Source organism: Erpetoichthys calabaricus, chromosome 3 (genome assembly GCF_900747795.2).
Source record: "Erpetoichthys calabaricus chromosome 3, fErpCal1.3, whole genome shotgun sequence".
Lineage (NCBI taxonomy): Eukaryota > Metazoa > Chordata > Cladistia > Polypteriformes > Polypteridae > Erpetoichthys > Erpetoichthys calabaricus.
This window is the reverse complement of record NC_041396.2, coordinates 298,255,932-298,280,259: the sequence shown is the minus strand read 5'-3', so window position 1 is coordinate 298,280,259 and position 24,328 is coordinate 298,255,932. Positions and strand designations below refer to the sequence as shown.

The following is a 24,328-nucleotide window of genomic DNA, read 5'->3' as shown; positions in this document are numbered from 1 at the left end:
TTCACATCTATCTATCTATCTATCTATCTATCTATCTATCTATCTATCTATCTATCTATCTATCTATCTATCTATCATATAGTGCCTTTCACATCTATCTATCTATCTATCTATCTATCTATCTATCTATCTATCTATCTATCTATCTATCTATCTATCTATCTATCTATCATATAGTGCCTTTCACATCTATCTTTCATATAGTGCCTTTCACATCTATCTATCTATCTATCTATCTATCTATCTATCTATCTATCTATCTATCTATCTATCTATCTATCTATCTATCATATTGGGCCTTTCACATCTATCTTTCATATAGTGCCTTTCACATCTATCTATCTATCTATCTATCTATCTATCTATCTATCTATCTATCTATCTATCTATCTATCTATCTATCTATCATATAGTGCCTTTCACATCTATCTATCTATCTATCTATCTATCTATCTATCTATCTATCTATCTATCTATCTATCTATCTATCTATCTATCTATCTATCTATCATATAGTGCCTTTCATATCTATCTATCTATCTATCTATCTATCTATCTATCTATCTATCTATCTATCTATCTATCTATCTATCATATAGTGCCTTTCACATCTATCTATCTATCTATCTATCTATCTATCTATCTATCTATCTATCTATCTATCTATCTATCTATCATATAGTGCCTTTCACATCTATCTTTCATATAGTGCCTTTCACATCTATCTATCTATCTATCTATCTATCTATCTATCTATCTATCTATCTATCTATCTATCTATCTATCTATCTATCTATCATATAGTGCCTTTCACATCTATCTATCTATCTATCTATCTATCTATCTATCTATCTATCTATCTATCATATAGTGCCTTTCACATCTATCTTTCATATAGTGCCTTTCACATCTATCTATCTATCTATCTATCTATCTATCTATCTATCTATCTATCTATCTATCTATCTATCTATCTATCTATCTATCTATCATATAGTGCCTTTCACATCTATCTATCTATCTATCTATCTATCTATCTATCTATCTATCTATCTATCTATCTATCTATCTATCTATCTATCTATCTATCTATCTATCTATCTATCTATCATATAGTGCCTTTCACATCTATCTATCTATCTATCTATCTATCTATCTATCTATCTATCTATCTATCTATCTATCTATCTATCTATCTATCTATCTATCTATCTATCTATCTATCTATCTATCTATCTATCTATCTATCTATCTATCTATCTATCTGTATTATTGTAGTATTTCCCTCTACTTACCCTTTACCTGTTTTCTCAAGGGTAAATGTTCTCGTCAGGTTCGTTATCGGGTTGGTCTACTGTTGCACTTTAAAATGATAATACACACACACATAGATTCACACACACTCAGACCCTAACCACAACAGTGCCCTACAAATGACTCGCACACAGTTGGCTAACTTTTAGCACTTAAAAACCACACAAATGCTTTAAGTATAACACAACTTGTCACTCTCTCAGCACATCAAGAGACTTATTTATTTATCGGCACGGACAACGTATGATGTTTTAAATAGACCTCAGACCTAAATGTTACTTTTGGTCTCCAAGAAAATATTAAAACATACAAAGACTCAGTATCCTTGACTATAGGCCATTTATCAGCCAAGAATACCTTCTTCTCATACTGCCCCCTAACTATTGAGTGGTGCCTCACTCTCAGCCTTAAAACCCCGCAGCACAGAGCTAATGGCAAAATCTCCAGCTATGCCAGGTGCTCTTAGAAATCTACCTTATTACTTCAATCACTCTACAACAACAACAACAACATTTATTTATATAGCACATTTTCATACAAAAAGTAGCTCAAAGTGCTTTACATAATGAAGAAAAGAAGAATAAAAGACAAATAAGAAATTCAAATAAGACAACCTTAGTTAACATAAAAAGGAGTAAGGTCCGATGGCCAGGGTGGACAGAAAAAACAAAAAAAAACTCCAGAAGGCTGGAGAAAAAAATAAAATCTGTAGGGGTTCCAGGCCACGAGACCGCCCAGTCCCCTCTGGGCATTCTACCTAACATAAATGAAATAGTCCTCTTTGTAGTTCGGGTTCTCACGGAGTCACTTGATGCTGATGGTTATACAGACTTCTGGCTTTTAATCCATCCATCATTGTTGGAACATCATGGTGCTTTGGGTAGATGGTGGTGGCACAAGCCACCACCAATAGGACACCGGAAAAGGAAACAGAAGAGAGAGTAGGGGTTAGTACAAATTTTGAATGAATAGTTATTATAATGAATTGGATATACAGAGTGTCAGGATTAAATTACAGTGAAGTTATGAGAAGGCCATGTTACAGTAATGTGTTTTCAGTAGTTTTTTAAAGTGCTCCACTGTATTAGCCTGGCGAATTCCTACTGGCAGGCTATTCCAGATTTTAGGCGCATAACAGCAGAAGGCCGCCTCACCACTCACTCACCACTCTAGACATTAAAACAAAGCATAGAATGTTAAAAGCAGCATGGTATTTATTACAAGAATAATAATAATACCACTGGAACAAAGAATAGAAAATAAGTACTGATAGGAAAGTCTGAATATATATATAGCCTTTAGGAAAAGCTTACGAAAAAGTTGAAATGACAAGGATGAATGTCCCAGGGAGGCGTTTGATTTAGCAATGGATGTTCATGATGCCTTTCTGACGACCAATGTCGTCTTCGTCTGTTCCTCTTCTTCTTCTCCTCCTCCCTCCTGCTCCTTCTTCTTCCTTCTTCTCCAAACCAAGGCATATTTATTATGAAATATCATGCCTTGGTTACACAACACATGAACCTGATTGGCTGGCTGTCAATGTGATTGATGAATTTTGCTCAAACTCTTTCCCAGATAATAAAGTTCTTTGATATTGCCTGTTTCCCTTTCCCAGGCCATAAATCCCAGATGTCCATCCATAAAGTAATCAATAGCCTGGGGTGTCAGCAGAGCATCCTTTCCCGGGTTGTAAAATAATTGAGCCCCAGAATGTCTTCCTTTCAATGTAGGAAACAGCTGTTTGAAAGTGAGGTGTGACAAAACCTGCTTTGATCTGTCTTAGTTCATCTGTTATCTTGTCTCGAACAAAATATAATGGAAACCAAAATGTACAGATTTTATACACCATAACACTATCTATCTAGCTAACAATACAATACAATACAATACAATACAATACAATCTATATATATAATTCACTAAGCCAGAAGACAAGTAGCCAACCATGGAAAGCACGCCGGAAGGAGCCACGCCCACCAACTCTAAGACCATTGGATGTGACGACAACTCGCAGAGCCACGCCCACCAACTTGGACGCGACGCCTCGGAAAACATGCCGTCATTTCTGTTTGTCTGTGCCACAGTCCACATGCAGCTCTGAGCCACGTTAACTTTTCATTAGTCGACCTCAGTGGAACCTTGGTTCACACAGAGGCAGCGCCAGAGAGAGCCACGCACACACAGGCGGCGCGAGAGAGAGCGCCACGCACACACAGGCAGCGCGAGAGAGAGCGCCATGCACACACAGGCAGCACGACAGAGAGAGCCGCGCAATCCTTTAAAACTGAGGTTAAAACACAATGAAGGAAGCAGTCTTTAAAAACCAATAAGCCCTGTGCCTCTTTTTCATTAGCGTCTCACCTGCTTCAGGCCCTGCAACAGTCGAGACGCTTTCTCAGCCGCTGACCTTCTCTGTGCCTGACTCCACTACTGTCAGTCGCCTGATTAAAAATGGTGAACTCCTGCAATGTTACTATCTTGGTTGGCTTTTAAATAAAGTTTGGATTTGTTCAAATGTTCCTTTTTCCCCCCTGTGCTTAAAACTCATTTTTAAAAAAAGTGTTTGTACAACTGCGGCAATGTTACAGAGAGAGAGAGAGAGAGAGCTCGCGCGCTTCTGAGAGACAGAGGGGGAGGGGGCTCGCGTGCTGCTGAGAGAGAGAGAGAGAGAGAGAGAGAGAGAGAGAGAGAGAGAGAGGGGGGGGGGGGGGCTGGAGAGGCTACTGCTGCTGAGAGAGAGAGGGGGGGGGGGGGGCTGGAGAGGCTCGTGCTGCTGAGAGAGAGAGAGAGAGCATGCAGCTGAGCAGGGAGCCTGGGAGTTTGTGTCAGTGTTATTCAATGTTTTTACTATTACACTGTGCGTTCTATGGTGTAATGATTAACTATATTTGTGCTTAAAAATCTTTCAAAAAAAATATTTACATACAGTTCGTACGGTCTGGAATGGATTAATTGTATTTACATACAATCCTATGGGGGAAATTGCTTTGGTTCACAACCAAATCGGTTTATGACCAGAGGTTTGGAACGAATTATGGTCGTGAACCGAGGTTCCACTGTATATTGACTCTAGAAAACATGATCAGCAAGTCTTTGATAGGCTGCAACAAAATGATGAAAGAACGGGCACATTTTTTTCTCACAAGCTGGGTGGGTGGGTGTTAGTTAGTTAATTAGTTACTCGAAGGATTTCAAGATTTAATATGCACAAGCGGTAACCCTGCAAAAGCAGCCCAAACCAGAAAAGACGGCTGGCAAAAAGTGGCTGACAAATTAAACGCCTGTGCATTGTACTTACTGAAAGCGGCGTTACGGATTTTGCAAATGTTCATTTTTTCCCTCTGCTTAAAAAAACATGATTATGCGGCGTATACTACGCCGCGGGTTGGTATGCAGCGTGTAAAAGTTTGTTTGTCGCGGATAATTTGCCTTTTACTTTAACACGAAGACAATTTCCTGTTAGATTTGCCTTTGCAATGACAATTGATAAGGCACAGGGCCAAACTTTCAAAAAGATGTGCATGTATCTGCCAAAACCAGTTTTCAGTCACGGACAGTTGTATGTTGCTCTCTCCAGAGTTCCATCTTTTCATTCACTTACTGGTATGCCTGCAGGAACACGTGCAGCGAGCGAGCGACACACACGCATACAGGCGCGTGAGAGAGAGAGAGCGCTGGACGCATAAGAATAATAATACTTCATTACATTGATATACCGGTGTTTTCAGTATTCAAAGCGCTATCCACACAGGGAGAAACCGGGAAACGAACCCAAAATCTTCCACAGTCTCCTTACTGCAAAGCAGCAGCACTACCATTGCGCTACAATGCAGTTAAAGAATGCACCGGCCTCGATTTTGTTTTCACTTCTGTTTACAGTGATCGGATCGTAGTGTGCATTGTTGCAATGTTACTTTTCTTGGTGGCTTATTACATTACGGATGTTTCACATGTTAATTTTTTTCCCTGTGCTTAAAAGACATTAAAAAAGTGTTTCTCAACTGTGACTCCAGAACAACTCAGTACGCAAGCTATATTAAGTGTCAACAACGAAGACTCGCTACACCTTAATGAACAAGTGCTGAAACTTATCCCTACTGACGAAGTAACTTTCACCAGCGTGGCCTCCATCGTCACAGACGATTCCGCTTTCAGTCACGGACAATTGTATGTTACTCTCTCCAGAGGTCCATCTTTTCATTCACTCACAGTGGTATCCACAAACCCACCCCATTTGGACAACTGTGTCGTTCAGCAAGTGTTTACCCATCAATACATAATTATGCGGCGTATGTTACGCCGCAGGTTGGCTAGTACAATTTATTTTTGTATAGCCCAAAATCACACAAGAAGTGCCACAATGGGCTTTAACGGGCCCTGCCTCTTGACAGCCCCCCAGCCTTGACTCTCTAAGAAGACAGGGAAAAACTCCCCAAAAAAACCCATGTAAGGAAGAAAAATGGAAGAAACCTTGAGAAAGGCAGTTCAAAGAGAAATCTCTTTCCAGGTAGGTTGGGTGTGCAGTGGCTGTCAAAAAGAAGGGGGTCAATACAATACAATACAATACAATACATAGAACAAATCCTCAATACAGTGTAAAAATAAAAATTTTAGAAGTATGGAGCAGACTTTAACAGTAGATGATATCACATAAGAAGATTTGGATATATTTAGAGTCCTGGAGCCCTCATCCATCAAGCTGCCTCCCCCATTTGGCCATTCCATGGCTGAAACAGATCTGGGCTAGTAGTTACTTTCTGTTGAACGTACACATCTTTGATATTTGCAGTGCACTATTTATTGGAATATACAGTATTTTATTATGGATATGCAGTAGTCTATCTATCTAGTAATAAAATGCATTGCATCTTTCATTCTAACAGATGGTGCATCACAAACATTAACACAGCTTTTACAAATCCCATACTAAAAGGTATATAACAGAAATGTGTGCATTGCATTGGCCATTCCAACAGATGGTGCATCACACACATTAGCTCTGCTTTTATGAATTCCACATTAAATGGCATATAACAGATACATAGCAAGCAGATGGATACACAGATACACACACACACACTTGTCCTTTTATTAAGTTGGAGCAGCTAATTTCCATCATTCCAGCAGGCAGTTACTTTCTGTTGGACGTACACAGCATTAACATTTGCAGTGCTGTACAGGAATGTATTTTGTAATGAATTTGGTAATAAATTGGATTGCACCTTTTATTCCAACAGGTGGCACCTCACAAAGATTAACACTGCTTTTATGAATTCCACATTAAATGGCATATAACAGAGACATAGATAGATCTGTGTATCCATATTTTTGCTATCTATCTATCTATCTATCTATCTATCTATCTATCTATCTATCTATCTATCTATCTATCTATCTATCTATCTATCTATCTATCTATCTATCTATCTATCTATCTATCTATTATATAGTGCCTTTCATATCTATCTATCTATCTATCTATCTATCTATCTATCTATCTATCTATCTATCTATCTATCTATCTATCTATCTATCTATCTATCTATCTATTATATAGTGCCTTTCATACTATCTATCTATCTATCTATCTATCTATCTATCTATCTATCTATCTATCTATCTATCTATCTATCTATCTATCTATCTATCTATCTATCTATCTATCTATCTATCTATCTATCTATCTATTATATAGTGCCTTTCATACTATCTATCTATCTATCTATCTATCTATCTATCTATCTATCTATCTATCTATCTATCTATCTATCTATCTATCTATCTATCTATCTATCTATCACACAAATCTTTGTCTTAGATGGCTATTTGATGTTTTCTAGCTTTCTGTTTCAATAGCATAGGGCATATATTTTAAAATTCCAGTCATTCCTCATATAACAAATGAAACAACACAGTAAGATAATTCAATTGAAGTGATAAACTAAAATCAGAACTGCTGTCAACTCGTAAAGGGATACAACTTGTCAGGGAACCCCAGCCTCACAAGGGTCGATATGGCGGTTGACGCCGTGACAAACATCAGCATACTGTAATGACATCCAGACGCTCTTTTCCAAACCAACCGGCTTACCCTGATGTGCCAGCCTAGCTTTTCTACAGAGGCTCAAAATGAAACACAGAGGTCGACCTCCCAAACCGAGTACAGCAAATGAGAAATCCCTCGGGCTGATTTCCCTTTATAATCAGAAGATGTCCAGCTCTGCTATCGGTTCAGAAATGGCAGAAAGTCCTAGGAGGCTAACGCAGCCATCTGCAGTCCAGGCAGCTCTTATTGGAAGTTCCTGAAAGGTGGATGTAAATCCAAATGACTCCAGAAAATTCAAGGACTGGGGTGCAGTCAAATGGAAGGAGGTGCTCTGGACTAATGAGTCAAGATTTGATAGTTTTGGCTTTAAGAGACCACTGACGGGCTGGAGATCAGTATATGGATTAACGTCTGCAGGACACTGCTTGGATTTCTGAACAAAGAATTCAATTGTTGTCTCACCAGGAACAGAGAATCTCAGAGACAGAGCGGGCGGTTGTGTGCCTTCTACTCCAGAGTGGCTTCTTTCTAACCATAAACAGCTGATTGATGGAGGACTTCTGAGGTGGTCATCATTCTGACAGGTTCTTCCATCTCGTCTCGGGGTAGGAGTTCTGAAGTTCTGTTAGAGTGACCGGTAGCCTCTTGACCACCTCCCTGATCAAAGCACTTCTTGCTCGGTTACTCAGTCTGGCCAGTTGTCCTGGCGGTCCCAAACTACAGGGTGGTCCAGATCTAATTATGCAACTGTTCGACTGACAACCGTCTCCCCGCCATTTTGGAATGCAGGGCAGGTGCTGCCATCTATTGGCAACAAAAAGAATTTTAAGTGAAATCTCTAAGTGCAGGGCAGGTGCTGTGAATTCTCTATGTAATAAACTTAATAAGTTCTTGCGTAATGAAAATTATCAGATCTGGACCACCCTTTACTTCTTCTGTTTCATCAATCTTGAAGCCACCGTGCTCCTGGGAACACTTGGGACTTTAGAAATGACCTGTGATCTATGCCTCACCACAGTTTAATTGCAGGGGTCTACAGAGAATTCCTTGGACCCTATGGGTTGGATTTTGTCTTCATGTATACGGTGTGGATTGTCAGGTACTCGTGTCTTTCTCAATGAGGTCCAAACAATTCAGTGTGCCAGAGGTGGACTCCAATTAAGTTCTAGAAACATCTCCAGGGGAATGACAGTAAACAGGAGGCACCTGAGCACAATCGGTGGGGGGGCCCAACAAAGGGTCTGCATACTTCTAGGAAGGCGAGATTTCAGTGTTTGGACGTTAACAAATTTACAAACCCTTTTGGGAACCGCACCTGTCGCGTTGTCATTATGGACTACTGAAGGCGGATTGAAAGACAGACATGGCAAATGTATTGATCTGAAATCAATATAAAGTCTTAATTCACCGTATATGGGGACAGGCACTCCAAAATGTAAGAAGGCACAAGATTATTCAGTTTTTTAAATCTGTATTTATAAATCACTTCTAAAGCACACGGGTAACCAGTGCAGGGATGCTAAGACTGGCGTAATGTGCTCAGATTTTCTTTATCTGGTTTCCATTCTTACTGCTGCCCTTTGAACTCGTAGCTGTCAATTGATGTCCTCCTTAGGGTGGTCCTGTCGGGAGTGCATTCCCGTACTCGAATGAAAGCGCGAAATGAACTTCTCAGCATCTTGCAGTGTCATAAGACGTCTGACACTTGCTTTGTTCCGTAATTGAAAACGTGCAGGCCTAGTTATCTGGCTGATGTGTGATTTGAAAGTTTCGGTGCATGATTACGTTGAAATTCTTTACTTTCAGTTTGATTTCTGCTGACCACGTTTATCTTGATGAACGTTTTTAATTTTTCATTCTGTCATCTGTCCACAGTCCTTCACGGGTGGTCTGGAGATGGTGACGGCCCGCGAGAAGTACGAGGAGCTGTGCATACCCATTGTGGTCATTCCGGCTACTGTGTCCAACAACATCCCTGGATCGGACTTCAGCATAGGAGCAGACACGGCCCTCAACACCATCACGATGGTCAGAACCCCGCTCATCTTCAGCTTGGTCTCCACAGGGGTCTCCGGCTTGGCCTCACCTCGGGTTTCTCGTTTTCCTTTTATCTCCTTCAGACCTGCGACCGAATCAAACAGTCGGCTGCCGGCACCAAACGGCGGGTCTTCATCATCGAGACCATGGGTGGTTTCTGCGGTTACCTGGCCACCATGGCTGGACTGGCAGCTGGGGCTGATGCTGCCTACATCTTTGAAGACCCTTTTACCATCCATGACCTTGAGGTGAGCCAGGGGTCTGGTTCCAGAGTGTGTGTCACAGACTGGAAAGGGCGATGGGGGCTTAGAGGTGTTGTTGGACCCTTTCAGCATGTGAGCAATCCCAGCATCTCAGAGGGGTGATGGCGGCCATTACTCCAATGATGTCCTCTCAGTATGGCGCCAGTCCAAAGCACAGTGGAGTTTTGCAGGCCTGCTCTGTGGGAATGACTCTCGGCCCGGGGCAGGTGTTACCAGTGCAAATATTTACCGGGGGTCTGATAAAGTGCAGCCTTTGGCAGAACTTTAAGTCGTTCTGGCTCCCACCCAGTGTCGTGTGATGAGGGGTCATCAGGTTCGATCCCCAAGCTGAGGTGGACCATCCTGTGTTTTTTTTTCAAATGCCCTCCTGTTTTTAACTTTGACAGCTCAACGTTGAACATCTGGTGCAGAAAATGAAGACGACTGTCAAGAGGGGTCTGATCCTCAGGTAATCCCTCGAAATGCATGGGGGGGGGGGGGTTTAATTGTGAGCAGTAAATGGGCCCCAGAGGTGTCATCAGGTGGTATAGATGAGATACATAGATAGATAGATACTTTATTAATCCCAATGGGAAATTTACATTCTCCAGCAGCAGCATACTAATACAATAAATAATATTAAATTAAAGAATGATAATAATGCAGGTGAAAAACAGACAATAACTATGTATAATGTTAAATGTTAACGTTTACCCCCCCCCACCCCGGGTGGAATTGAAGAGTCACATAGTGTGATGGAGGAATGATCTCCTCAGTCTGTCAGTGGAGCAGGACGGTGACAGCAGTCTGTCGCTGAAGCTGCTCCTCTGTCTGGAGATGATCCTGTTCAGTGGATGCAGTGGATTCTCCATGATTGACAGGAGCCTGCTCCACACCCGTCGCTCTGCCACAGATGTCAAACTGTCCAGGTCCATGCCTACAATAGAGCCTGCCTTCCTCACCAATTTGTCCAGGCGTGAGGCGTCTTTCCTCTTAATGCTGCCTCCCCAGCACACCACCGCGTAGAAGAGGGCGCTCACCACAACTGTCTGATAGAACATCTGCAGGATCTTATTGCAGATGTTGAAGGACTCCAGCCTTCTAAGGAAGTATAGTCGGTTCTGTCCTTTCTTACACAGATCATCAGTATTGGCAGTCCAGTCTAATTTATCAGCCAGCTGCACTCCCAGATATTTATAGGTCTGCACCCTCTGCACACAGTCACCTCTGATGATAACGGGGTCCATGAGGGGTCTGGGCCTCCTAAAATCCACCACCAGCTGCTTGGTTTTGCTGGTGTTCAGGTGTAGGTGGTTTGAGTCGCACCATTTAACAAAGTCATTGATTAGGTCCCTATACTCCTCCTCCTGCCCACTCCTGATGCAGCCCACGATAGCAGTGTCGTCAGTGAACTTTTGCACGTGGCAGGACTCCGAGTTGTATTGGAAGTCTGATGTATATAGGCTGAACAGGACCGGAGAAAGTACAGTCCCCTGTGGCGCTCCTGTGCTGCTGACCACAATGTCAGACCTGCAGTTCCCAAGACGCACATACTGAGGTCTGTCTTTAAGATAGTCCACGATCCATGCCACCAGGTATGAATCTAATCCCATACATGGGGGACACATCAGATTGGTCGCTTCACATTCTGATACTGTGAACTCAGGTGGTCTATTATCACGTATACTGTAAGTAATCCGTAGATAGATAGATAGATACTTTATTAATCCCAAGGGGAAATTCATATACTCCAGCAGCACCTTACTGATACAAAAAACAATATTAAATTAAAGATTGATAATAATGCAGGTAAAAACAGACAATAACTTTATATAATGTTAACGTTTACCCCCCCCCCCCGGGTGGAACTGAAGAGTTAACAAGTAATAGGCAAAAGAAAAAAAAAATCATACTGGTACCCGTATAATATAAGGTGAGTTCAAACTATCTGGAGGTGTCACTCCGTTGGGCGTATTCAGCCTTCACGTCTGTAGTGCGCCATCTGTTGAAATGTATTGTGTGATGTATCTATATATATAAAATCCCTATGTGCGTCCAGGTGTCCGTGTGTGGGTGTCTTCTGGTGAAGTGCGCATGCGCGGGGCACGGTGCGATGCGCGATATTACTGTCAGAGAAAGTTAGAGGCGTTTTACGGAAATACAAACCAGTATTACTGCGAGAAGAAATTAAAGGTACACAATACAGTGACGCATATTACAGCCACATACAAGCCAGTGTTACTGTCAGAGGAGATTAAAGGCATGTTATCGACGCGCACGCCTGTATTACCGCCAGAGAAAATTAAAGGTATATTACGGACGTACAAGCCAGTATCGTTCAATAAGGGCGCACACAAAAAGGCGAGCCTCAAAAGGGCGACCTGAATTGGGCGCAGCGAATAAAGGCGTGCGTAAATAAAGATCTGCATCTTTGTTGCACTTCACATATTCCAGAGCCATTTGAACTACAGTAATCCCTCCTCCATCGCGGGGGTTGCGTTCCAGAGCCACCCGCGAAATAAGAAAATCCGTGAAGTAGAAACCATATGTTTATATGGTTATTTTTATATTGTCATGCTTGGGTCACAGATTTGCGCAGAAACACAGGAGGTTGTAGAGAGACAGGAACGTTATTCAAACACTGCAAACAAACATTTGTCTCTTTTTCAAAAGTTTAAACTGTGCTTCATAACAAGACAGAGATGACAGTTCCGTCTCACAATTAAAAGAATGCAAACATATCTTCCTCTTCAAAGGAGTGCGCGTCAGGAGCAGATCATGTCAGAGAGATAGAGAAAAGCAAACAAATCAATAGGGCTGTTTGGCTTTTAAGTATGCGAAGCACAGCGGCACAAAGCTGTTGAAGGCGGCAGCTCACACCCCCTCTGTCAGGAGCAGGAAGAGATAGAGAGAGAGAGGGAGAGAGACAGAGAAAACAAACAAGCAAAAATCAATAGGTGCCCTTTGAGCTTTTAAGTATGCGAAGCACCGTGCAGCATGTCGCTTCAGGAAACAGCTGCACAGAAGGTAGCAATGTGAAGATAATCTTTCAGCATTTTTAGACGAGCGTCTGTATCGTCTAGGTGTGCGAACAGCCCCCCTGCTCAATCCCTCTACATCAGGATCAGAGAAAGTCAGCGCAAGACAGAGAGAAAAGTAAGCAATCTAGCTTCTCAGCCATCTGCCAATAGCGTCCCTTGTATGAAATCAACTGGGCAAACCAACTGAGGAAGCATGTACCAGAAATTAAAAGACCCATTGTCCGCAGAAACCCGCGAAGCAGCAAAAAATCTGCGATATATATTTAAATATGCTTACATATAAAATCCGCGATGGAGTGAAGCCGCGAAAGGCGAAGCGCGATATAGCGAGGGATTACTGTAAATTATCTACGAACGCCTTTATTCGCCGCGCTCAATTGAGGTCGCCCTTTTGAAGCTCGTCTTTTTGTGCGCGCTCTTATTGAATAGAGCTGTACAAGACAGTATTACTGTCACAGAAAATTAAAGACACACAATACACGGCGGCAGCCCACGAAGAACGGTCAGCTCAGCAAGTAAACATCAACAAAAGAAAGGCTGAAAGAAAGAAAAATACGACCAACAAAAAGAATGAGGTCAAAGTCCCTTGCCATTTACTGTTCCTACTAATGTTTATGCACTACTGTTCTAGCGCCCGTTATTGTAACGGGCTAAATGACTAGTATAGTAATAAAACGTACTGCATTTGTTTTTAAATTCCAGTTAGTGATGGGCACTTTGGTTCACTTTCCTGATTCGATTGTTTTGAATTATCCGTTTAAGCGATTTCATAAGTAGGATCAGGGGATGGCAGCAGGAAAAAAAAATCCTTTTGGTGAGGGATTGGGGTCTCCTGTGAATGAATGATATCACATATAAACTGCTCAAAAAAGTTAAAGGACCCCTTTTTAATCCGAGTATAGCATCAAGTCCATGACACTTGTGGACTATTGATGTGGTCAGTGAAGTAGCAGAGGGGCTTGTTCATCAGGTTCAGCTGCTTTGGTGCACTAGAGGGGCCACAATGAGACGACCCCCCAAAACTGGAATGAATGGTTTAACAGGTGGAGGGAGGCCACTGACATTTTCCCCTCCTCATCTGTTTTGTCACTCGTTTTGCATTTGGCTATGGTCAGTGTCACTACTGGTAGCATTAGGCCACACCTGGACCCTACAGAGCTGGCACAGGTAGTCCAACTTCTCCAGGTTGAAAAGGTCTGGAGAACGTTATGCTGCCTGTAACATCGTTTAGCATGGCCGGTTTGGTGGTCTGGGGGGGTGGGGATGTCCATGGAGGGACGCATAGACCTCTACAGGCTAGACAACAGTACCGCAGGACAGCTATTAGGTATCGGGATGAAATCCTTGTACCCATTGTCAGACCCTATGCTGGGTTCCTCCTAGTGCATGACAGTGCCCGGTCTCATGTGATGAGAGGATGAAGGAATTGATGCCATTGACTGACCTATCTCGTTAGGAGCATGCCTAAAAACGGCCCCACTCCCCCACTCCGACATTGTCAGGCATACATACAAGCACGTGGGGCCATACAAACTACTGAGTATGATTTGGAGTTGCTGCAATGAAATTTCGGCAAAATGGAGTAGCCCGCCACATCATTTTTTCCCTTTGATTTTCAGAGTGTCTTTGAATTCAGCGCGCTGTAGGTTCATCGTTTTCATTTCCATCCTTTTGTTCCTAGCACATCACCATATTAGTCCAGAGCAATAGAGATTCCCCATTGAGGTCTGATGTGTTTTCAAAGTGTTCCTTTAATTTTTTTGAGCAGTTTATATAATAACATAAGTAAATAATATATTTACAGTGCATCCAGAAAGTATTCACAGCATATCACTTTTTCCACTTTTTAAATTCTATATAGTGCCTTACATATTAGTCACTATCACAAAGCATTTTGGGTACCGAGAAGAGACGCCATTCTCTAGGGAAGTGGTTCTCAATCTGTGGGGCGGGCCGTCCTAGGGGGGCGCAAAGTAACAAAAAGGGGTGCGTGAAGATGTGAAAAAAAGAAAACAAGAATCAAAAATATGAAAAATACATCTATTGAAACCAAAAACAAATTAACTTAAACTACATTCTGATACTAGAAAAATAAATATAGAGTTAGATAAATGTTGATAAAAGTTAAGTAGGTATAATAAAATATGCATCTATGATACAGTGCATCCGGAAAGTATTCCCAGCGCATCACTTTTTGCACCTTTTGTTATGTTACAGCCTTATTCCAAAATGGATTAAATTCATTTTTTTCCTCAGAATTCTACACACAACACCCCATAATGACAACGTGAAAAAAGTTTACTTGAGATTTTTGCAAATTTATTAAAAATAAAAAAACTGAGAAATCCCATGTCCATAAGTATTTACAGCCTTTGCTCAATACTTTGTCGATGCCCCTTTGGCAGCAATTCCAGCCTCAAGTCTTGTTGAATATGATGCCACAAGCTTGGCACACCTATCCTTGGCCAGTTTCGCCCATTCCTCTTTGCAGCACCTCTCAAGCTCCATCAGGTTGGATGGGAAGCGTCGGTGCACAGCCATTTTAAGATCTCTCCAGAGATGTTCAATCGGATTCAAGTCTGGGCTCTGGCTGGGCCACTCAAGGACATTCACAGAGTTGTCCTGAAGCCACTCCTTTGATATCTTGGCTGTGTGCTTAGGGTCGTTGTCCTGGTGAAAGATGAACCGTTGCCCCAGTCTGAGGTCAAGAGCGCTCTGGAGCAGGTTTTCATCCAGGATGTCTCTGTACATTGCTGCAGTCATCTTTCCCTTTATCCTGACTAGTCTCCCAGTCCCACAGCATGATGCTGCCACCACCATGCTTCACTGTAGGGATGGTATTGGCCTGGTGATGAGCGGTGCCTGGTTTCCTCCAAACGTGATGCCTGGCATTCACACCAAAGAGTTCAATCTTTGTCTCATCAGACCAGAGAATTTTCTTTCTCATGGTCTGAGAGTCCTTCAGGTGCCTTTTGGCAAACTCCAGGCGGGCTGCCATGTGCCTTTTACTAAGGAGTGGCTTCCGTCTGGCCACTCTACCATACAGGCCTGATTGGTGGATTGCTGCAGAGATGGTTGTCCTTCTGGAAGGTTCTCCTCTCTCCACAGAGGACCTCTGGAGCTTTGACAGAGTGACCATCAGGTTCTTGGTCACCTCCCTGACTAAGGCCCTTCTCCCCCGATCGCTCAGTTTAGATGGCCGGCCAGCTCTAGGAAGAGTCCTGGTGGTTTTGAACTTCTTCCACTTACAGATGATGGAGGCCACTGTGCTCATTGGGACCTTCAAAGCAGCAGACATTTTTCTGTAACCTTCCCCAGATTTGTGCCTCGAGACAATCCTGTCTCGGAGGTCTACAGACAATTCCTTCGACTTCATGCTTGGTTTGTGCTCTGACATGAACTGTCAACTGTGGGACCTTATATAGACAGGTGTGTGCCTTTCCAAATCATGTCCAGTCAACTGAATTTACCACAGGTGGACTCCAATGAAGCTGCAGAAACATCTCAAGGATGATCAGGGGAAACAGGATGCACCTGAGCTCAATTTGGAGCTTCATGACAAAGGCTGTGAATACTTATGGACATGTGCTTTCTCAGTTTTTTTATTTTTAATAAATTTGCAAAAACTTCAAGTAAACTTTTTTCACGTTGTCATTATGGGGTGTTGTGTGTAGAATTCTGAGGAAAAAATGAATTTAATCCATTTTGGAATAAGGCTGTAACATAACAAAATGTGGAAAAAGTGACACGCTGGGAATACTTTCCGGATGCACTGTAACATGCTGATAATTCATGTTTATTGACAAAGTTCACTTAAAGCATGACAACAGTTAAAATACATAATAAAAATAAGATAATATAAATCAAAAGGAATGAGAATCCCACACCTCATTCTCAGGTAATGATTCAGTTCACAAATCAAATGAATGACAATCGTGAGATTTGTTAAGCGAGTAACGACTCAAGTTGTAAGTCCAATAAATGCGAATCACGTGCCTCGTTTATAGGTGCTGTAATAAGGCGCTAAATAGGCGCCTGACCCGACACAGAAGGACACAGAGGCACGTATAAAACCAACAAGACTTTATTTTTCTTCACCCCGTGACCCACAGGCAATACACAGTCCACAAGCACTATTCCACAACACAGCAACAACTTTTCCTTTTACCACCACTCCTCCACAAGCGTAGTCCTCCTCCTCCCGACCCTGGCTCCTCGAGTGGTGGTGACTGGCCCTTTTTATAGCCCACCTGGAAGCGTTCCAGGTGCTTGACCACCTGGTCCTAATTGCACTTCTGGGTGGGGCCGAAGATTCGTCCAGCCAGGCTGTTGAAACCAGACAGCCACCCCGGGCCCCAACCAGGCTGTGGAGGACTCCATCACCCATGGAGCCCTGCAGGCAGTTGGGGAATCACCGTTGGCCAGGGAGGCTGCCACCAAATGACCCGGGGGAGGTACTGAGCTGTCTATGGCTGCTCCCCTGGAACATAAGCAGCAGGGGCGTCCCTGCCGGGCATGGGACCCGGCTTTCCACCACAGTGCGTTACCATTGTAAATTCCACTGCTGTCTTTTGGCTCTCTATTTTGTATTTCTGTAAGTATCGCTTTGTCATTTTCTGGTGTTTTTTCAGTTAAAGAAAAAAGAAACAAATTCTGACTCCCTGCTTGTCCGTTTGTTATGTTTAAAAGTCAGCCCTGAGTCTCTGATTATCTGCCATGGAGTTAAATACCTGCTGGTCCAGTTGGAGAAGCTTAGCCAATCACACTCTCTCTCTCATTCTCTCTTCTCCAGGTCTCTTTTCCTATATCTCACACTCACTTTGTTTCATTCATCTATCCATCCATTACCCAACCCACTATATCCTAACACAGGGTCACGGGTGTCTGTTGGAGCCGATCCCAGGCAGCACAGGATTCAAGGCAGGAACAAAACCCCAGGCAGGGCGCCAGCCCACTGCAGGTCACACACACACACACACACACACACACACACTAGGGACAATTTAGAATCGCCAGTGCACCGAACCTGCATGTCTTTGGACTGTGGGAGGAAACCAGAGCAACCAGAGGAAAATCACACAGACACGGGGAGAACATGCAAACTCCACGCAGGGAGGACCCAGGAAGCGAACCCAGGTCTCCACTGCGCCACCATGCCGCCTTTTTTTTACTTATGATAAAGCAAATAATTTGTGGATTATTTCTTAATAAAGTACAATTTATTGATTCTTTCTTTCTTTCTTTCTTTCTTTCTTTCTTTCTTTCTTTCTTTCTTTCTTTCTTTCTTTCTTTCTTTCTTTCTCCCTGTCTGCTGGGTCCAGGAACGAGAAGTCCAACATGAACTACACCACCGACTTCATCTTCAACCTATACTCTGAGGAGGGCAAAGGAATTTTTGACTGTCGCAAGAACGTCCTAGGCCACATGCAGCAGGTATGAGCTGCTGGACACTTGTCCTGATTTTATATATTTATTTATTTTTATACTGAAGGAAATCAAAAGAAAATTACAACAGAGATGTCAGCCTCTGCCGCTACCAGTAACAAAAGAACTTTCACTTAGAGAGGAATCTGTCCTCTCTCTGCCTATTGGCCTCTCACCAGGGTCAATTTAAAGACACCCACTTCAGACGGGGCGGGCACTTTACATCTGAGTTCCCGGAAGGGGCGTGGCTCGCTATGCTCGCCAACCCCCGGGCGGACGCTACGCGCTAACCTCTTTGCGGTTCTGCCGTTCACGTATGGGGATGCAGTTGTACAATTTAAACAGATTGTTATTTTCATGGGAATTGTTACATATGCATAATAGAACTAACTATTTTAAATTACAGCGAGTAATTAACCATATTAAAAAATAGTAAAACATAATAATTTGAAAATAAATTATGTTTCATGTTGAGGTTAGAGGTATTCGTTGTGTAATACGAATAATAATAACTGCCTGTCCGTGAATATCGTTTCTTTCTCTCTATTAAATGACTTTTTCGAATGTTTTTTCTCTGTGATTTGTTAATTGTCTTTGCAAAAGCTATTCTAACGGGAAACTGTAAACGTTTTAAGACGAATGGCATATCAAGATCTCCTGTTGTCTAATGTTATCCCCTGAAGATGTACTACATTACCTTTCTTGGATACGTCCCTCTTTCAACAGTAATTCCGCCGGTGGAAGACCGCACGGTGTTAATGTTTTCAACTTCCGCACCATCACCACCAACTGTTTCGGCTTAGTCTATTGATACGCATTTAACCAATTTGCCGTGTAACCGATCGACAGTTTTCGTGTTAATTCATTTGGCTTCATCGTTTCTCGGTGTTATGATTGCCCGCATACTCATTTTTTCTGTTGATAACCCTTTGGGATGAAATTCTTCAATAAGACTTGTACATAGTAAGTCTTCTTAATTTGGGAATTTAATGTGAGGAAAACATAAAAATTTATAAGAGCTGAGAGCGCAGAAACTGCAGTGTCAGACAAAAGCATTCACACCAATGAGAGGTGAGAGGACCGTGAGCGTGGGCGTGGCTTTCTATGGTTGACAGGAGGACGGGACTTGAGACCAGACCATGAGATTTTTTCGTTTTAGGATTTTTTTATATAATAGAGAGATATAAATATATGTCTGCATGTGTGTGTGTATATATATATATATATATATATATATATATATATATATATATATATATATATATATATATATATGGTTGAAATAGTTTTACTGTCAAATAATGCAGAGTACGCGACACGTGTTTCGCCCTCATTCTGGGCTCATCAGGCGTACACACTCACTGCATCCCCTCTCGGGAATCAAACCTCGAACGTCAGCGCCAGAGGCAAAGCCCCTAATGCTGCGCCACGGCGTGTGGTTCGTTTATTTGACAGCATGTAGATCGGGGTAATTACATCTTCTCGCAACTGGAAGAGGGCACCGTGGCAGATGTTAGCCGACTTGCTGACCAACCACAAGCGTTACCTGGTAGGTAACCACCCATACAATCAGATTGTGATTCAGACTATGAATGCCATGAATATATATAATATATAATATATATATATATATATATATATAAAATAAGGGCAGTGCTGCTGCCTCGCAGTTAGGAGACCCGGGTTCGCTTCCTGGGTCCTCCCTGCGTGGAGTTGCATGTTCTCCCCGTGTCTGCGTGGGTTTCCTCCGGGCGCTCCTGTTTCCTCCCACAGTCCAAAGACATGCAGGTTAGGTGGATTGGCGATTCTAAATTGTCCCTAGTGTGTGTGTGTGTGGGTGTGTTTGTGTGTGTCCTGCGGTGGGTTGGCACCCTGCCCGGGATTGGTTCCTGCCTTGTGCCCTGTGTTGGCTGGGATTGGCTCCAGCAGACCCCCGTGACCCTGTGTTCGGATTCAGCGGGTTGGAAAATGGATGGTATATATATATCAATCTCTAAGGTCACACAAATGGACCCCACAACACTTTGTTTGATATAAACAAAGTATAACGGAATGTAAATATAGTTTCTACTTGTTATAGTTTGCATCTGAATAATTTTATCTAGCATTAATTAAACTATAACAGAGTATTTGTTAATCTGATGGTAATTTGAATTCAAGCTGCAATGACCATGCAGTTGATGCAGAATATCATTTCAACAATTCAGTTTATTCATTGAATTAGACTTGATAGTCCATTCAATTGGCACTGAACAGGTTAATAAATGACCCCGATGGCTCCCAGCCATTGTACAACTGCAGAGTTGCATACATTAAATCAAACTTTGCTACTCCAAATTTTTCTTAGACCCCCCCATACATTGTGAATTTCTATCTATCTATCTATCTATCTATCTATCTATCTATCTATCTATCTATCTATCTATCTATCTATCTATCTATCTATCTATCTATCTATCTATGCATGCTCCCTCTGTTGAAACTTTTATGGAGGCCCCACCATTCATTTATAGCACGTTACAGCCAATCTCAGCAGACTCTTGTAAAAGCGAGGCAGAAATATCGTGCCTGCACCCCCAAAATGATGATGAGTGTCCAGTCCACAACACCAGATGGAATCAGAGTCCCAAAAGAAGGAGGATTAAAGTCCAAAACACTCAGCAATAAAGTCAGACCCTCTTTGACTGAGGTCAGACCGAGAATGTGAGAGCAAAGGAGCCTCAGTCAAGATCTGCTTTAATTCTTTAGCCCCTCCCATCATGTGACTGCTACCTCATTAATGTTGCATAGCAACAGGCATTGAGTAGAGGAGGAGGAGTCAGAGGCAAACTTAAAGTGAAAGGAGAGGTGGGGGGGCGGAGCAAGAAGCAGAGCCTGAGCAAGTTGGGGGTTCAGATACTGCAAAGGAGACTGAAGGGTTCAGCAGAAAGACATGGGGGGGCAGGTGAGCACAGGGGGCTACACTCAGGTGGGGCACGGTGGGTGCTGTTCCTTAAGAGCTCAAGTGAGTGTTGATGTGCTCCCTTTGTCATTTTACTTGGCAGGGCGGGACCCCCCACCCCTTTTGACAGGAACTTTGGCACCAAAATGGGGGCTAAGGCGGTGTTGTGGCTGTCAGACAAACTCAAGGAGTGCTACAGACACGGTGAGTAAAAGAAGCCCCCAACCTCTCCACCTGGTACTTTTTTTTTTTTTTTTTGCAATTTGAAACCTTTGAGTAGAATCGAGCCAGCTAGTCAGATTTTTTTTGGGGGGGGGCTACAAGACAGGCCACCCCATGGTGTCATCACAGATTTTATTGTATTGTTGCTATGGGCAGACCACCATCCATTAATGCAGGTGGCTGGGGCCATCATGGGGCTTCTCTGCAGCAAGCCTTTTCAGAGACACTCTCTGAGTACCCCTGAAATCCATCACCCCTGGGCACAGGCAAGAGAAGGTAAGGCTGGTGAAAAGGCTGGGGGGACTGCGCTGATGCCGTGATGAAGAACATGGACCCCCACGTGGTGACTAGGAGGAAATGGGGGGGATGAGGATCCATCGAGGCTTCATCTCCAGGAGATAATGGGCAGGGTCAACACGTGGCGTGCAGGACTTAAATGGTGTGATCCACACAGCCAATGGTCAAAGGCCAGGGAGAAAGGGAGGAAGAACCTTATCATTAGGTGAGGAATATGAGGACAGGGTGAAGGCAGAAGCACAAGTTTAACACGGTCATTGGACAATGTGGGGGTCTCTCTGAGTCGATTGGTACATTGAGCAGACTCTTGGCAGCGGCCACAGGCTTGGCTCAGTTTCCCTATCAGACCTACCAACGACACCCGGCCAAGACCCCAGAATCTCCAGTTTGGCATTGAGCAAGCCTGTAACCTACAGGATGTGGGACCACCAATCCCACCCTCCGACTCATTCCCTCTGGCTGTAACCTGTAACTGGTGCACGGTCAGTTCAGATGGCGACGTGACCAGGCGCTCCAAAAGCTGGCATAAGTGGTAGAGGAAGGATGGTTTGAAGCCCATCCATCTTTTTCCTAAGGTAGGGAGAGCCCGCAAATGGCTCCAGCAGAAGGCCACCACCCAAACTTCTGACTCCAGGAGCGAAGTGGAAGATGGAGGTGAACCCCGGGCTTCCCAGGGAAAGATCTGCAGTACCTGACTGTGGCCAGATGTGGCGCTGTCAAGTCAGTGCTGCTGATTGAGGTGACAGTGACACCGGGACGAAGGGACAGAGGTGACACTTGAGAGGAGGAAACCTGGTCGCAGAGTGGAGGGGAAGCCGGATGATGTGGGAGGGTCTGCCCAGTTAAGGTAGGAACCAGAGGGGTGTGAGGGGCTATCAACACCACACCCGCTCAAGGACTCCGAGTTTACTGGGAGGCAGATGGCAGAAGGCCATCGGGGGGAAACGGGAAAGGGAAGCATCAGGCTGTGGCTGAGGATCAGAAGGGACAAGGCCTGTGACTAATGAAGGAAAGGTCGGCTGCCGGGGGGTTTCAGGGAGACTTCCCTGTTCACTGCCCCAACCGCCAGTAAGGAACAAAACATCAAAAAATCGAGCAGGAAGGAACACAGACATCTTCCTTCTAGAACTTTCTTGTGAACGTCCCTAGGGGTGCATGTCAGTAGCCAGTGACACCCCCACCCCACCATGCAGCCTCCTCTATTGACTTTTGTGATACACCAGAACCACTGCACCCCCCCCCCCAACTTCTCAGCCATCTTTGCCCCTTTTTCAACTGGTGTGCCTTACTTGGTGCAAAATGAATACAGTTTCCCCTTTTGAGATGCCCCTCTGCATGGCACAGACCCCAACTTTAATGCCAAGCCTGGGCTTCTTCTCCACCAACAGGTCGCATCTTTGCCAACACTCCAGAGTCTGCGTGCATTCTTGGCATGAGGAAGAGGCACCTTGTCTTCCAGCCGCTGCAGGAGCTGAAGGCCCAGACGGACTTTGAGTGAGTAGCCTCACGTGACTGAGCCCCTCATCCTTTAGCAAGTGGTCAGCCATTTGGGAAGGTAAATTGTCCTTTTTCTTTTTTTCCTGTGCTCTCCGTACCCCCCCCCCTTCCCTATCCCACCACACCATACAGGCACCGTCTCCCAACGGATCAGTGGTGGCTGAAGCTGCGCCCCATCCTCAAGATCCTGGCCAAGTACAAAATCAGCCTGGACTACTCGGAAAAAGCGCACATCGAGCACATCGTCCGCAAACGGTCGGTGGAGAAGAAGTGAGTGCTGCCAGTGGGCACCATGCGTGGCGCAGCCGTCAGCCTGCCACGGGCCTTTCAGTAGACACTGTGCCAGGTGGACTCATTGATTGCACCGGGCAGGAAAGGCTGCACTGGGGGGGGCTCCCATAGACTCCAACAGACTGAACAGAAGAAGCACTTAGGCTTGCCCCCCCTAAACCTACGTGGACTTGTCATGTGTGTGCAGATAACCCTTAAATGTTTAATAAATGATTGGTTCAAGTTCTACACAGAGATGGTCTCGTGTGTGTGTGTGTATGTGTGTGTGTGTGTGTGTGTGTGTGTGTGTGTGTATATGTGTGTGTGTGTGTGTGTGTGTGTGTGTGTGTGCCTCCCATAGATTGGGAACTTCTGTTGGAGGGATGAGAAGTAGCAGGGTCTGGAAACTCAGGAAATGTAGCAACACTTTGTTGAAAAGTCTCCATTCTATATAGCGCCTTACATACTCGTCAGTTTGCACAACAATTGACATGAGAGTTTATTTTTTTCTTAAGGTGGCAACATTTTATTAGAAATTGTTTATTCTATATAGTACCTTGGGCGGCATGGTTGTGCAGTGGGTAGCGCTGCTGCCTCGCAGTTGGGAGACCTGAGGTTCGCTTCCCGGGTCCTCCCTGTGTGGAGTTTGCATGTTCTCCCCGTGTCTGCGTGGGTTTTCTCCGGGCACTCCGGTTTCCTCCTACAGTCCAAAGACATGCAGGTTAGGTGGATTGGCGATTCTAAATTGGCCCTAGTGTGTGCTTGGTGTGTTTGTGTGTGTCCTGCGGTGGGTTGGCACCCTGCCCGGGATTGGTTCCTGCCTTGTGCCCTGTGTTGGCTGGGATTGGCTCCAGCAGACCCCCGTGACCCTGTGTTTGGATTCAGCGGGTTGGAAAATGGATGGATGGATGGATATAGTACCTTGCATAATAATTTTCCACCTAAGGTTACCAGATCTTTCAAGGCAGCAACACTGTAAATTCTATATAGTGCCTTA

General features: G+C 43.8%; 1 protein-coding gene across 1 annotated transcript in view; it reads left to right on the top strand.

The window, feature by feature from the left end:
• Positions 1-23,582, top strand: part of pfkmb (phosphofructokinase, muscle b) — a 63,658-nt gene extending 40,076 nt beyond the window's left edge. Inside the window, 7 exon segments of the mRNA XM_051925111.1 lie at positions 9,236-9,388; positions 9,481-9,645; positions 10,047-10,108; positions 18,002-18,133; positions 21,149-21,249; positions 22,953-23,058; positions 23,194-23,582. Coding sequence (XP_051781071.1) covers positions 9,236-9,388; positions 9,481-9,645; positions 10,047-10,108; positions 18,002-18,133; positions 21,149-21,249; positions 22,953-23,058; positions 23,194-23,335 — 861 coding nt within the window. The 3' untranslated portion in view covers positions 23,336-23,582.
• The last annotated feature ends 746 nt before the right edge of the window (positions 23,583-24,328 follow it).